Below are 16159 nucleotides of genomic sequence, written 5' to 3'. Positions count from 1 at the left end.
ACATGACCATTTCACCTTGTAGCCACCTCTATTGCCAGATGTGCAGGACTGTGGAGTCGGTACAGAAATCATCTGACTCCAACTCTGACTCTATGTAACCAAAATTACTCCGACTCCTCGACTCCGACTCTTCGGTCTAATACTTACCAGGGCTGCAGGGCCGGAGCTACCATAGGAAAAAATAGGCAATTGCCCCAGGGCCCCAGAGCCTGAAGGGCCCCTAAGTTGTCCCTCCCCATCTTAACTGTTGCTCCCCAGGGACTCTGCAGAGTCTGTTAAGTTGGGAGGGGATTGGGGGAGGGTCAGCAGCCAGCTCAGGGGCCCAGGAGGGAAATTTGGCTGCAACAAAAGGCCTCTGATGCTTTTTGGTTCGGGGGGGGGGGGGGGGGTGTCTGCTGGGGGGCCCCCAGGCTAATTTTGCCCTCGGGCCCAATTGTTACTTGAACCGGCCCTGGGCTGTAGAGTTGGTACAAAAATACTCCGACTCCAAACCCTCAGGTCATGAAACCACCGGCTCCAGATACCCAAAATTGCTCCGACTCCTCCGTCTAATACTTACCAGGGCTGTGGAGTTGGTACACATCTCAGCACCGTACTGTAGAGGCCGTTATAGCGCCACCCTCCACACATTACAACAATGCGCAGTGTTAGTTATGTTACTGGAACGATTAACAGCTGCATAATGAGTCTCGTGGTGCTAAAGTGATGCAATTATGCTTATTGAGCATGGAGATAATCTGCATTTATGTACACAGATAATCTGACATCGCTCAGTACAAGCCGGGAATTCATATGTACAGGATTCTGGGTATAACTTCACCTCACTGAATTTATACAGCTGCTTGGTAGTGGCAAAATATTTTTAAAGGACCTCTATCCCCAAAAAATGTAACATTTTAAATACATGTAAACACGTTCTCTGGTTGAACTCAATGTCTTTTTTCAACCCAAATAACTACGTAACATACAAATAAGAAGTACATTTCTTCCTGAGTAAAATGAGCCATAAATTACTTCTCTCAGTAGGTAGTAGAAATCTGACATTACCGACAGGTTTTGGACTAGTCCATCTCTTCATGGGGGATTCTCAGCATGGCCTATACTCTTTATAAAGACGCTCCTTGAGGCCCTGTTCACATTGCGTTCCTCTCGCGTGTCTGTCTGCAGTGGGCTTTTTTTGAGGCTTTTTTTTTTTCAATTCCCGGCGCTTGGGTGGGCGGTTCGTTTTTTTGTAGTTTGCAGTTTGCGACGCGTTTTTCCCGAGCGTTTTGGTAATTCTCTAAAACTCTTTGATCCGGAAAAGAATAAATACAATGCATTTCTTTCTTAAAAAAACTCGAACGCAAAAGCTGCATAAAGCGGTTTTGTGAGCGTTTTTTGTATGCCTTCCATTGAGGCGAAATCGCCTCAAAGATGGCTCAAGCACCACTTTACAAAGCGGAGCGCAAACGAGCCGCTCATATGTGAACTATCTCATACAGAATCATTGTGTAAGCGCTTTCGGGGCGATTTTGAAAAAAAAACGCACTTAAAAAATAACAAACGCCTGCAGTGGGAACAAGCCCTGAAAAAGATTTATACAAAGATGCTGGCCAGCCTCCCTGTTCGCTGCACACTATTTTTTAGTAGTTGGACGCAGCAACTGCCATTCACGAAGTGCTTTTAAAAATAAAGAAAACCCTGAGAATCCCCCATGAAAAGATGGACTAGTCCAAAACCTGTCACTTCTGTCAGATTTCTACTACCTAATGTCAGTGACAGCAACATAGGAGAAAAGTCATTTATGGCTCATTTTACTCTGGAAGAGATTTACTTATTTAAATGTGTTTGCATTTATTTTAAATGTTACGATTTTTGTGATGGTGGTCCTGGGAGTGTGTGATGTGTATCCACTTTATTGTATATCTTCCGGGGGGGGAAGATAGGTGTTTAGTGGTGGCGGGATGGGGGGGGGGCCCCATCCCGCCACCACTAAACACCTTTTGTTTGGTTTCCCAAATATTTCATTACCTCTACAAGTTGCAGCTTCAGTTGGAAGTAAAATACTGTACTACAATATTTACTGTACATGGCTAGAGAGGAGGACACAGAGAAATCCACCCTGTGTCCAATCTTCATGTGTTTATAGAGAACAGCCTGTCTAAGGGTACGTACAGACATACGATAACGATCGTTCGTTCTGAACGATGAACGATGTTAAAGGAGGTATCGGACGATGATCGTTTGAAGAAAGGCTACTTTGAACATCGTTCGTGTACGAACGATCTTGGAACGAGCGTTGCGTGCGCAACATGATGTATAAACTGATTTCAAACACAAGTGTCAAAAAGAACTGTTTGAGCATGTGCAAAGCTTTGAGAACAAACGATCAACGACCGATCGTTGTACAGACATTACTTTTTGAACGATGGTCGTTGAAAAAGATCTGGCAGAATGGATCGTTCTTTACCAACGACATATCTCGTTGGTCGGTCGTTTTAATGATCGTTTGTGCACTTTTTACAAACGGTCGTCGGGCAATGCCGTCGGTAACGATCGTTTCAAACGACTATAGTCGCATGTCTGTACGCACTCTAATTCTCCCTTCTCAGCAAGTAATGAGCCAGTGTAATTTGAGCTCTCAGGTGTCTGCCAACTCTGCCGAGTTGAGAGCTAATATGTAAACACTGGAGTTTAACCCTTTCTGTCCTCCCGGGAAACCAGAAAGTAACTACACTGCAGCATCTCTGACGGAGCTCTATGAGCTGTAACAAAGACATGTTTTTCTGCCAAGGTTATTATGCTGTTGCTTATCTTTTAGAGCAGACAGGAAGTTCTGAGTTTAGGTACCCATTTTATTCAGGCCCTAAAGAGTCCAGTGGAGCCCAGTATACAGGCATTATTCATTTGTTGACGATGTTAAAGGATACCTGAAGTGACAGGTGACATGATGAGATAGACATGTGTATGTACAGTGCCTAGCACACAAATAACTAGGTAGTGACTACAGTGTGACCCTCACTGATAAGAAATTCCAACTATAAACACTTTCCTAGCAGAAAATGGCTTCTGAGAGCAAGAAAGAGATAAAAAAGGGGGAATTTCTTATCAGCGAGGGTCATTGTAGTCACTTCCTGTCTGAGTCAGGACTGAGTCAGCCACTTACATACCTGATATTTAACTCTTTCAGGCAGAGAAAGAAAAAAAAAGGAACACAGCCTAGTTATTTGTGTGCTAGGCATCATGTCGCATGTCACTTCTGGAATCCTTTAAGTTCCATACACATGCTACACTACTATCTTTATAAACATATGATAAATGATGGGTCGGCCAAAAATTGTTTAAAAAAAAAAAAGTCACAATGATGGTAAAAGACATCGATCCATGTTGACCAATCTGTCCTGGCGGATCGGTACGGATGCTATTCGCCATTAGGTCTTTCCACCGAACGATAACAAAGGATCGCTAAAGTACTTACGTGTAGGAAGTGTCATACTTCTGAGTCCCCTTTTTCGCACTTCCGATAACTATCTGATTGGCAGACCATCGTTGTGCTGTTGCTGAATTCAAATGTGCGCAGACATCTTTTGCTCGTCACTAACTATGGGGAGGGTTTCACTCGTTTTCTGGCGCCAGTGATCTAGTGTGAATACGGAGCTTTTGACTAATATTGTGTGTTTAGAGATGAGTAAAATATATATATATGTTTGTTTGCGTTTTCATAACAGCTGTTGAATTGCATTATGGATATGGTAGAAAAAACGCGGCGCTCGCTGACTGTGCTTCGGCGATGCCAGGAGGCGGACCGAGAGGAGCTCAATCACTGGATAAGGCGCTACAGTGATGCAGAGGACCTGAAGAAGAGCGTCAGCTCTGTGGGTCAGCTAACCCGACATCACAGCACCTCAAGCACCGAATCCTCAACAGCAGGTAAATAGCGTGGCAGCAGAGTTTGTGGAAGTATTATGGGTAATCCTATATACAAACCCAGGGTTGTAAGTATGCATGTGACCTGTGGGCGCCTGCTTAGTGTGGGTAGTGCTGTTGTGGGAGGCTGCTTAGTGTGGGTGGTGACTTAGTGCAGCAGTTGCAGTGTGCAAGCGCAGCTGCAGGTGCGCCTGTGCAGAAGTATGCATGGTTGCACGTGTGGGCATTGCAGTTGTGGGAGGTAGCTTAGAGAGGATAGGACATTTGTAGGAGGTGGCTTAGTGTAGGTGGCACAGTTGTGGGCGGGGCTTAGTGTGGGTGTCACAGTTGTGGGGGGGACTTAGTGTGGGCAGTGGCTTACTGGGCGTGGCACTGTTGTGCGCGGGGTTTGGTGTGGATGGCACAGACGAAGGCAGTGGCTTAGTGTGTGTGGCACATTTGTGGGCGTTGGCTTAGTGCGGCGCGCAATTCTTTTGAGAATTGGAGAGGGGGGGTTCCTGGTACTAGAAAAAGCTGCAGGATGCAGACAGGGAGGCCTGATTGCTCTTTTTGGCTTCTCACCTTTCCCCTCTTTCCTTAGAGCCGTCAAGGGACTTTCTGCATCGGCCGCCAGCGGGGTACATGCCGGAGGAGATCTGGCGGAAGGCAGGTGAGTTTTATAGGAAACAGAGAATTTGTTAATGAGACAGCAGAACGCACGAGACAAGCATGTGTGGATTTGGCACAGAACACCGGGGCTCAGCTTGTAACCCCCAATATCCTAAGGACTCTTTTCCACGGGTAGCTGAACTGCTCAGCAAGCAGTTTCTAGACAGCAGTTACCAGGCAGCAGCGAGCAGTTACCAGGCAGCAGCGAGCAGTTGTTAGCGTTTGAGAGGCATTTTGTTGCCCATCAACTGCCTGTGAAAAAGAGGCCCAAGGGCTGGTTCAGACGGACGTTTGGAGGCGTTGCGTTCATTGGCATCACGGCGGCGATACGTTCGGGCTTTCAGCAGCGTTTGCGTTCGGATGCGATCGGCGTTTTTCTTCCCCTACGTGGACATTACCCGTTGCGGTTACCCGCCCCTGGAAGCTACATGTGGCTTCCAGGGGCTCCTTGAACGCCAGGGAAAATCGGGACCTGAACGCCGCGTTCGTGCGAACGCGGGTGAAAGCTTGGTACAAACGCTCCCATTCACTTGAATGGGAGCGTTTAACGCCAAGCCCCGAACGCTGGCGGTGAACGCTCCGCAAGTGTACGTCTGAAGCAGCCCTAACACCTGCAGTGCCCACCCAAACTAAGCTAACCTAACCCACAACTGTGTTGCAACACTACCCTTAGGACTTGCTTTTTCCCTAACCCTAACGCTACCTCCTCTCTTCCACCTAAGGCCTCTTTCAGAGGGGAGGCTGAACTGTGCGCTTATCAAGCAGTTCAGTGCCCCGTCTGCTTCCCACGAGCGCTGTTCCGATGCAATTAAATTGCAGCCAAATGGCAGCATTTATAGTGCTACACGTGCCATTGCTTTACATGCCTGGCGTTACCAGGCAGCAGAGATCTGTGACATGGCGCATCTGAGCACGGCTGCAGCTCTGAGCACCAACACGTGCATGGCCGGGGCAGGAGAGAAGCTGACAGGTGATGAATTCAGCTACCTGTCTGAAAGAGGCCTAACTGAAATTGAGGAGGAAATTGTAGACATTTTCCCTGATTTACTAAAAGAGGCCCTGTAGTGACATATAGCAGAATGCAGTAAAGAGGCCCTGTAGTGACATATAGCAGAATGCAGTAAAGAGGCCCTGTAGTGACATATAGCAGAATGCAGTAAAGAGGCCCTGTAGTGACATATAGCAGAATGCAGTAAAGAGGCCCTGTAGTGACAAATAGTAGAATGCAGTAAATTATTCAGCATACCCAATTTTATGGTAATTATCCTGGTCTCTGCATCTGAAACCCTACCTGTATCTATATATTGCTGTATTTTTGGTATGAAGCCCCCCCCCCCCCCCCCCCCCCCAGTGATGCTTAGCTTAAGCTGTTTAGCTATGCAGAATTCTCCTCCCAGAGCATTCTGGGAAGCCAAGCATTATTTACACTGGCTTCAGAATTCTCAGAAACAAAACATTCCGCAGAGCTGCAGCTGACGGATCTAAAGATATTAGGGTTAGGAAAGATTTTGTAATGTGCAATCACTGACTAAATCACTAAGAAATGATTATTGTAATTAAAAAAAAATGCCACTACAGTTCCTCTTTAAAGGGAAGGTTTACCATAGTTAAAAAAATCCACTTACCTGGGGCTTCCTCCAGCCCATGGCAGGCAGGACATGCCCTCGGTGCCGCTCCGGAAGCTCCCGTTCTTCTCCGGTGGCAGACCCGACCTGGCCAGGCCGGCTTCCAGGTCGGGGCTCTTCTGCGCTCCAAAATGCGCCTCACGGGGGCGCACTGACGTCATCGGACGTCCTCCAGGCTGTGCTGCGCAGGCTCAGAACTACTGCACCTTGCGCATTACAGCCTGGAGGACGTCCGATGACGTCAGCGCACCCTCTTGAGAGGCACGTTGGAGCGCAGAAGAGCCTGGCCAGGCCGGGTCAGCCACCGGAGACCACCGGGAGCCTGCAGAGCAGCGCCGAGGGCACGTCCTGCCTGCCACGGGCTGGAGGAAGCCCCAGGTAAGTGGATTTGGATGTTTATTTTTTTTTATTTTACCGCGGATCTTCCCTTTAAGTGTTTCTATAGCTCTGCAAACTTCTCCAAATGAGGATATTGTAAATCATCCAGAAAACCTGGACTGAATTTCTCATACACTGCTAATATGCAAAATAGCAAAAGACTGCAACCCTTTCCTGAGATATATTCAAACATAGTGAGAGCTGCTGTAGGTTAGTTAAAGGACAGCTGAAGTGAGAGGTATATGGAGGCTGCCATATTTCTTTCCTTTTTAAAAATACTAGTTGCCTGGCAGCCCTGCTGATGTATTTAGCTGCAATAGTGTTTGAATCACACCAGAAACAAGCATGCAGCTAATCTCATCAGATCTGACTATCACGTCAATAACACCTGATCTGCTGTATGCATGTTCAGGGGCTGTGGCTAAAGGATTAGAGGCAGAGGATCAGCAGGATAGCCAGGCAACTGGTATTGTTTAAACGGATATAAATATAGCAGCTTCCATATTCCTCTAACTTCAGGTGTGTCCTAAAGATCTGCTGTAACTGTGACCCCAATAGTGAAAATGAGATTCCTGATTAAATCTGTGCATATATATCTGATATAGTACTGTGAACCTTCAAAGATTATGTAACACAGATCTGTTTTATTGCCGCTTATCTATATTCCTGGAGCACTTTGTGGAGATCTTAAATACAGAGTTTGAATTTTAACCTGATTCACGTTTCCTTTTGTAATCCCTTTTTCCAAACAGCCTGTCTTCTTCTGTTGCATTTGAGGTGCTTTGTTGCTTGTTCTGGATTCAGCGGGTGGCTAGCAGGCTACACTTTATGTGCTCATTCACACTAGGGGGGCATTTTTGGTGTTTTTTTTCAAGCGCAGGCGATTTGTAAAATCGCCCACAAAACGATTGTGCAATGAATCTCTATGAGAAGGGTCATATCAGCGCGGTTCGTGCGCTGTGCGTTCAGCAAAGCGGTGCCTGGACCATTTTTGGGGCGTTTTCGCTATAATGGAAGGTATAGGAAGTACGCTAAACGCTCACAAAAGAGCTTTATGGGTTCGCTTTTTTTTTAGAATAAATGCATTGTATTTATTCTTTTCCGGGTCAAAGAGTTTCACTTCCCGACTTGCATCAGGGAGTGAATCTCAAACCCGCTCTGGCAAAGCGGTTAGAAAAGTGTTTTTTCAAAAACCGCAGCGCGCAGTTGAGTGCCGGGAGGGGGGAAAAAAAACAGCGCACAAAATCGCAAAATGCTTGCGTTTTTGTTTTTAGGTGTGAATGAGCCCTATTTGTTTGAACATTGACTTAATTTACTTTTGAATAGCTTTCTTGTTTTAGCCACCTATTGAAGTCAGAACTTCAGGGAAGGATTTGAAATGCAGAAGAAAAGGATTGGTTGCAGTTGGGAAGATGGAATACAAGTCAAAGGCAAATCAAACGGAATTTAAACACAGCTGTCCACAGCTCCATAAGACATCCTTCAAATGTCAGATTAGAGATGGCTGGTGAGATAGTAATAATTCTAGTTTGCAGGCAAATCTTATGCAAATTGTATTCAGCTTAAAAACAAAGCAGTGCAAATCAACAGAAAAAGCATTTCATTTGCTCATTTCCAAGCCACATATAATTTGCTTTAAATTTGCATACAAGGCAGAATTATCACTTTCTCAGTTTAAAGGTAACCACTAATGCTCCAATCCTGATTGTACTTTCTTACCCAACTCTGGTAAGAATGTACAATATACCTTGAATACTTTTCCTTATATTACGTAGAAGTGGTAGAATTGTATAATTAACATTGTATCATAAATGGGCACCTTAATGTACCCGAGACAATTACAGCACAAGGAGTTATACTTACCTAGGGCTTCGCTCAGCCCCCCTGTAGTCGGTCTGCTCCCTTGCTATCCTTCTGGTCCCCTCTGTTGCCATGCTGTCAGTCCAGCTTAAAGTCCCATACAAAGCCAATCAGGGCCTACGTGGTTCCTCGTGCACGCCCCTTGATCGCGCTCTCATCACCGGGAGTGTTCTGCACATGCACAGTTCGTTAAGACTCGAATTGCACATGCGCAAAACAGTCCCAGCTACAGGAGTGCAGTTGGGGGGTGCATGCGTCCTGGTCCAAGCAGGTGCAATGGCCCACAACCTGGCTGGATTGCAGACTCCACAGTGGCAGAACGGAGGAGACTGGACCGACATGGAGCTTACTAACAGATTACAGGGGGCTGGAGGAAGCCCCAGCTAAGCATAAATCTTTGTGCTAGCTTTGTTTATTTTAAAGGACCACTTTTGTGAAAAATGTAAAATACATGTAAACACATACAAATAAGAAGTACGTTTCTTCCAGAGTAAAATGAGCCATAAATGACTTTTCTCCTATGTTGCTGTCACTTACAGTAAGTTATAGAAATCTAACAGAAGTGACAGGTTTTAGATAGTCCATCTTTTCATATGGGATTCTCTGCATGGCCTTTTTTTCTTTATGAAAGATACCGGTACTCCCCGAAATGGATTTATACAAAGATGCTGGCCGGCCTCCCTCCTCGCTGCACACTTTTTTTGGCAGTTGGACGGAGCAACTGCCATTCACTAAGTGCTTTTGAGAAAACCCTGAGAACCCCCCCCCCCCATATGAGGAAATGGACTACTCCAAAACCAGTCGGCTCTGTCAGATTTCTACTACTTACTGTAAGTGACAGCAACATAGGAGAAAAGTGATTTATGGCTCATTTTTCTCTGGAAGAAACATACTTCCTATTTGAATGTGTTTTACATATATTTATAATGTTGTGATTTTCACGATAATAGTCCTTTAAGGTCCATCTAAAGTGATTCATAAAGGAAGATTAAATGGGGGGAAAAAACCCTATCCATGAAAACCCTTTGCTGTGTACAGTGAATGTAGAATGTGATTTTCAGGTTGTGATTGTCGTTAGGTAGTTTTATGCATCTGTAGTGTAGGGTATAGCCGTAAATTATTAAACCCTCCTACACCTGAGTCCACCCTCTCAGGGCTGAACTTCACCTCAGAGCTGTCTCTCTGCCCGCACAGAGGAGGCGGTGAACGACGTCAAGCGCCAGGCCATGTCCGAGCTGCAGAAGGCAGTGTCCGAAGCGGAGCGCAAAGCACACGACCTCATCACTTTAGAGAGAGCGAAAATGGACCGAGCGCTGGCAGAGGCAAAGAGGAAGGCTTCCGAGGACGCCGTATCGGTCATCAACCAGCAGGAGGACTCAAGTGAGGTAATGGTCCTGCCGACAGACGCAGGAGCGAGCGGCGCCACTGACTTTGTGCTGCACACGCCGCTTCTTATCAAGGCAGACACGTTTTTTTGTTTTATTTATTTATTTATTTTTTTTCAAAGAAAAACTGTTTTGGTTTTTGCAAAACTAAGAAAGGAAATAATTGCAAAAAAGGGGGGATAGATAATGGGGGAACACAGGGGGATAGGTGACTATGTAACACAGGGGATAGGTGACTGTGTAACACAGGGGATAGGTGACTGTGTAACACAGGGGATAGGTGGCGGTGTAACACAGGGGATAGGTGGCGGTGTAACACAGGGGGATAGGTGGCGGTGTAACACAGGGAGATAGGTGGCGGTGTAACACAGGGGGATAGGTGGCGGTGTAACACAGGAGATAGGAGGCGGTGTAACACAGGGAGATAGGTGGCGGTGTAACACAGGGGGATAGGTGGCGGTGTAACACAGGGGGATAGGTGGCGGTGTAACACAGGGGGATAGGTGGCGGTGTAACACAGGGGGGATAGGTGGCGGTGTAACACAGGAGATAGGAAGCGGTGTAACACGGGGATAGGTGGCGGTGTAACACAGGGGGATAGGTGGCGGTGTAACACAGGGAGATAGGTGGCGGTGTAACACAGGGAGATAGGTGGCGGTGTAACACAGGGGGGATAGGTGGCGGTGTAACACAGGGGGATAGGTGACTGTGTAACACAGGGGATAGGTGGCGGTGTAACACAGGGGATAGGTGACTGTGTAACACAGGGGATAGGTGGCGGTGTAACACAGGGGGATAGGTGGCGGTGTAACACAGGGGATAGGTGGCGGTGTAACACAGGGGGATAGGTGGCGGTGTAACACAGGGGGATAGGTGGCGGTGTAACACAGGGAGATAGGTGGCGGTGTAACACAGGGGGATAGGTGGCGGTGTAACACAGGGAGATAGGTGGCGGTGTAACACAGGGAGATAGGTGGCGGTGTAACACAGGGGGGATAGGTGGCGGTGTAACACAGGGGGGATAGGTGGCGGTGTAACACAGGGGATAGGTGGCGGTGTAACACAGGGAGATAGGGATCGGTGTAACACAGGGAGATAGGTGGCGGTGTAACACAGGGAGATAGGTGGCGGTGTAACACAGGGAGATAGGTGGCGGTGTAACACAGGGGGGATAGGTGGCGGTGTAACACAGGGGGATAGGTGACTGTGTAACACAGGGGATAGGTGGCGGTGTAACACAGGGGATAGGTGACTGTGTAACACAGGGGATAGGTGGCGGTGTAACACAGGGGGATAGGTGGCGGTGTAACACAGGGGATAGGTGGCGGTGTAACACAGGGGGATAGGTGGCGGTGTAACACAGGGGGATAGGTGGCGGTGTAACACAGGGAGATAGGTGGCGGTGTAACACAGGGGGATAGGTGGCGGTGTAACACAGGGAGATAGGTGGCGGTGTAACACAGGGAGATAGGTGGCGGTGTAACACAGGGGGGATAGGTGGCGGTGTAACACAGGGGGGATAGGTGGCGGTGTAACACAGGGGATAGGTGGCGGTGTAACACAGGGAGATAGGGATCGGTGTAACACAGGGAGATAGGTGGCGGTGTAACACAGGGAGATAGGTGGCGGTGTAACACAGGGAGATAGGTGGCGGTGTAACACAGGGGGATAGGTGGCGGTGTAACACAGGGGGATAGGTGGCGGTGTAACACGGGGGATAGGTAGCGGTGTAACACAGGGAGATAGGTGGCGGTGTAACACAGGGGGGATAGGTGGCGGTGTAACACAGGGGGGATAGGTGGCGGTGTAACACAGGGAGAGAGGTGGCGGTGTAACACAGGGAGATAGGTGGCGGTGTAACACAGGGAGATAGGTGGCGGTGTAACACAGGAGATAGGAAGCGGTGTAACACAGGGGGATAGGTGGCGGTGTAACACAGGGGGATAGGTGGCGGTGTAACACAGGGGAATAGGTGGCGGTGTAACACAGGGAGATAGGTGGCGGTGTAACACAGGGAGATAGGTGGCGGTGTAACACGGGGATAGGTGGCGGTGTAACACAGGGGGATAGGTGGCGGTGTAACACAGGGAGATAGGTGGCGGTGTAACACAGGGAGATAGGTGGCGGTGTAACACAGGGAGATAGGTGGCAGTGTAACACAGGGGGGATAGGTGGCGGTGTAACACAGGGGGATAGGTGACTGTGTAACACAGGGAGATAGGGATCGGTGTAACACAGGGGGGATAGGTGGCGGTGTAACACAGGGAGATAGGTGGCGATGTAACACAGGGAGATAGGTGGCGGTGTAACACAGGGAGATAGGTGGCGGTGTAACACAGGGAGATAGGTGGCGGTGTAACACAGGAGATAGGTGGCGGTGTAACACAGGGAGATAGGTGGCGGTGTAACACAGGGGATAGGTGGCGGTGTAACACAGGGAGATAGGTGGCAGTGTAACACAGGGAGATAGGTGGCGGTGTAACACAGGGAGATAGGTGGCGGTGTAACACAGGGAGATAGGTGGCGGTGTAACACAGGAGATAGGTGGCGGTGTAACACAGGGGGATAGGTGGCGGTGTAACACAGGGGGATAGGTGGCGGTGTAACACAGGGAGATAGGTGGCGGTGTAACACAGGGGATAGGTGGCGGTGTAACACAGGGGATAGGTGGCGGTGTAACACAGGGAGATAGGTGGCGGTGTAACACAGGGGGATAGGTGGCGGTGTAACACAGGAGATAGGTGGCGGTGTAACACAGAGAGATAGGTGGCGGTGTAACACAGGGGGATAGGTGGCGGTGTAACACAGGGAGATAGGTGGCGGTGTAACACAGGGGATAGGTGACTGTGTAACACAGGGGATAGGTGGCGGTGTAACACAGGGAGATAGGTGGCGGTGTAACACAGGGAGATAGGTGGCGGTGTAACACAGGGAGATAGGTGGCGGTGTAACACAGGGAGATAGGTGGCGGTGTAACACAGGGGATAGGTGGCGGTGTAACACAGGGGGATAGGTGGCGGTGTAACACAGGGAGATAGGTGGCGGTGTAACACAGGGGGATAGGTGGCGGTGTAACACAGGGGATAGGAAGCGGTGTAACACAGGGAGATAGGTGGCGGTGTAACACAGGGGGATAGGTGGCGGTGTAACACAGGGGGATAGGTGGCGGTGTAACACAGGGGATAGGTGGCGGTGTAACACAGGGGATAGGTGACTGTGTAACACAGGGGATAGGTGGCGGTGTAACACAGGGGATAGGTGGCGGTGTAACACGGGGATAGGTGGCGGTGTAACACAGGGGGATAGGAAGCGGTGTAACACAGGGAGATAGGTGGCGGTGTAACACAGGGAGATAGGTGGCGGAGTAACACAGGGGGGATAGGTGGCGGTGTAACACAGGGGGATAGGTGGCGGTGTAACACAGGGGGGATAGGTGGCGGTGTAACACAGGGAGATAGGTGGCGGTGTAACACAGGGAGATAGGTGGCGGTGTAACACAGGGAGATAGGTGGCGGTGTAACACAGGGAGATAGGTGGCGGTGTAACACAGGGAGATAGGTGGAGGTGTAACACAGGGGGATAGGTGGCGGTGTAACACAGGGAGATAGGCGGCGGTGTAACACAGGGAGATAGGTGGCGGTGTAACACAGGGAGATAGGTGGCGGTGTAACACAGGGAGATAGGTGGCGGTGTAACACAGGGAGATAGGTGGCGGTGTAACACAGGGAGATAGGTGGAGGTGTAACACAGGGAGATAGGTGGCGGTGTAACACAGGGAGATAGGTGGCGGTGTAACACAGGGGGATAGGTGGCGGTGTAACACAGGGAGATAGGTGGCGGAGATAGGTGGCGGTGTAACACAGGAGATAGGAGGCGGTGTAACACAGGGGGATAGGTGGCGGTGTAACACAGGGAGATAGGTGGCGGTGTAACACAGGAGATAGGTGGCGGTGTAACACAGGGGGATAGGTGGCGGTGTAACACAGGGAGATAGGCGGCGGTGTAACACAGGGAGATAGGTGGCGGTGTAACACAGGGGGGATAGGTGGCGGTGTAACACAGGGAGATAGGTGGCGGTGTAACACAGGAGATAGGAAGCGGTGTAACACAGGGAGATAGGTGGCGGTGTAACACAGGGAGATAGGTGGCGGTGTAACACAGGGGGATAGGTGGCGGTGTAACACAGGGGGATAGGTGGCGGTGTAACACAGGGAGATAGGTGGCGGTGTAACACAGGGAGATAGGTGGCGGTGTAACACAGGGAGATAGGTGGCGGTGTAACACAGGGAGATAGGTGGCGGTGTAACACAGGGAGATAGGTGGCGGTGTAACACAGGGAGATAGGTGGCGGTGTAACACAGGGGGATAGGTGGCGGTGTAACACAGGGAGATAGGTGGCGGTGTAACACAGGGAGATAGGCGGCGGTGTAACACAGGGAGATAGGCGGCGGTGTAACACAGGGAGATAGGTGGCGGTGTAACACAGGGAGATAGGTGGCGGTGTAACACAGGGAGATAGGTGGCGGTGTAACACAGGGGATAGGTGGCGGTGTAACACAGGGGATAGGTGGCGGTGTAACACAGGGGGATAGGTGGCGGTGTAACACAGGGGATAGGTGGCGGTGTAACACAGGGAGATAGGTGGCGGTGTAACACAGGGGGGATAGGTGGCGGTGTAACACAGGGAGATAGGTGGCGGTGTAACACAGGGGGATAGGTGGCGGTGTAACACAGGGGATAGGTGGCGGTGTAACACAGGGAGATAGGTGGCGGTGTAACACAGGGGATAGGTGGCGGTGTAACACAGGGGGATAGGTGGCGGTGTAACACAGGGGATAGGTGGCGGTGTAACACAGGGAGATAGGTGGCGGTGTAACACAGGGAGATAGGTGGCGGTGTAACACAGGGGGATAGGTGGCGGTGTAACACACGGGGATAGGTGGCGGTGTAACACAGGGGGGATAGGTGGCGGTGTAACACAGGGAGATAGGTGGCGGTGTAACACAGGGAGATAGGTGGCGGTGTAACACAGGGAGATAGGTGGCGGTGTAACACAGGGAGATAGGTGGCGGTGTAACACAGGGAGATAGGTGGAGGTGTAACACAGGGAGATAGGTGGCGGTGTAACACAGGGAGATAGGTGGCGGTGTAACACAGGGAGATAGGTGGCGGTGTAACACAGGGGGATAGGTGGCGGTGTAACACAGGGAGATAGGTGGCGGTGTAACACAGGAGATAGGAGGCGGTGTAACACAGGGGGATAGGTGGCGGTGTAACACAGGAGATAGGTGGCGGTGTAACACAGGGGGATAGGTGGCGGTGTAACACAGGGAGATAGGCGGCGGTGTAACACAGGGAGATAGGTGGCGGTGTAACACAGGGGGGATAGGTGGCGGTGTAACACAGGGAGATAGGTGGCGGTGTAACACAGGAGATAGGAAGCGGTGTAACACAGGGAGATAGGTGGCGGTGTAACACAGGGAGATAGGTAGCGGTGTAACACAGGGGGATAGGTGGCGGTGTAACACAGGGAGATAGGTGGCGGTGTAACACAGGGGATAGGTGGCGGTGTAACACAGGGGGATAGGTGGCGGTGTAACACAGGGAGATAGGTGGCGGTGTAACACAGGGGGATAGGTGGCGGTGTAACACAGGGAGATAGGTGGCGGTGTAACACAGGGGATAGGTGGCGGTGTAACACAGGGGGATAGGTGGCGGTGTAACACAGGGAGATAGGTGGCGGTGTAACACAGGAGATAGGAAGCGGTGTAACACGGGGATAGGTGGCGGTGTAACACAGGGGGATAGGTGGCGGTGTAACACAGGGGGATAGGTGGCGGTGTAACACAGGGGGGATAGGTGGCGGTGTAACACAGGGGGGATAGGTGGCGGTTTAACACAGGGGATAGGAGGCGGTGTAACACGGGGATAGGTGGCGGTGTAACACAGGGAGATAGGTGGCGGTGTAACACAGGGAGATAGGTGGCGGTGTAACACAGGGAGATAGGTGGAGGTGTAACACAGGGAGATAGGTGGCGGTGTAACACAGGGAGATAGGTGGCGGTGTAACACAGGGAGATAGGTGGCGGTGTAACACAGGGGGATAGGTGGCGGTGTAACACAGGGAGATAGGTGGCGGTGTAACACAGGAGATAGGAGGCGGTGTAACACAGGGGGATAGGTGGCGGTGTAACACAGGGAGATAGGTGGCGGTGTAACACAGGAGATAGGTGGCGGTGTAACACAGGGGGATAGGTGGCGGTGTAACACAGGGAGATAGGCGGCGGTGTAACACAGGGAGATAGGCGGCGGTGTAACACAGGGGGGATAGGTGGCGGTGTAACACAGGGAGATAGG

At 50.2% G+C, this 16159-nt stretch overlaps 1 protein-coding gene across 2 annotated transcripts in view; it reads left to right on the top strand.

The window, feature by feature from the left end:
- LOC137538314 (protein CBFA2T3-like) overlaps positions 1–16159 on the top strand; it is a 386498-nt gene that overhangs the window by 355675 nt on the left and 14664 nt on the right. The window contains exons 10-12 of one of the 2 annotated variants that reach the window (XM_068260399.1): positions 3708–3909; positions 4487–4555; positions 9612–9802. In XM_068260399.1, coding sequence (XP_068116500.1) covers positions 3708–3909; positions 4487–4555; positions 9612–9802 — 462 coding nt within the window. Of the gene's footprint in view, positions 1–3707; positions 3910–4486; positions 4556–9571; positions 9803–16159 lie in introns of both variants that reach the window. The other variant, XM_068260400.1, reaches the window with a different exon arrangement.

This window comes from Hyperolius riggenbachi, chromosome 11, assembly GCF_040937935.1.
Source record: "Hyperolius riggenbachi isolate aHypRig1 chromosome 11, aHypRig1.pri, whole genome shotgun sequence".
Lineage (NCBI taxonomy): Eukaryota > Metazoa > Chordata > Amphibia > Anura > Hyperoliidae > Hyperolius > Hyperolius riggenbachi.
This window is presented reverse-complemented; position numbering and strand designations above follow the sequence as displayed.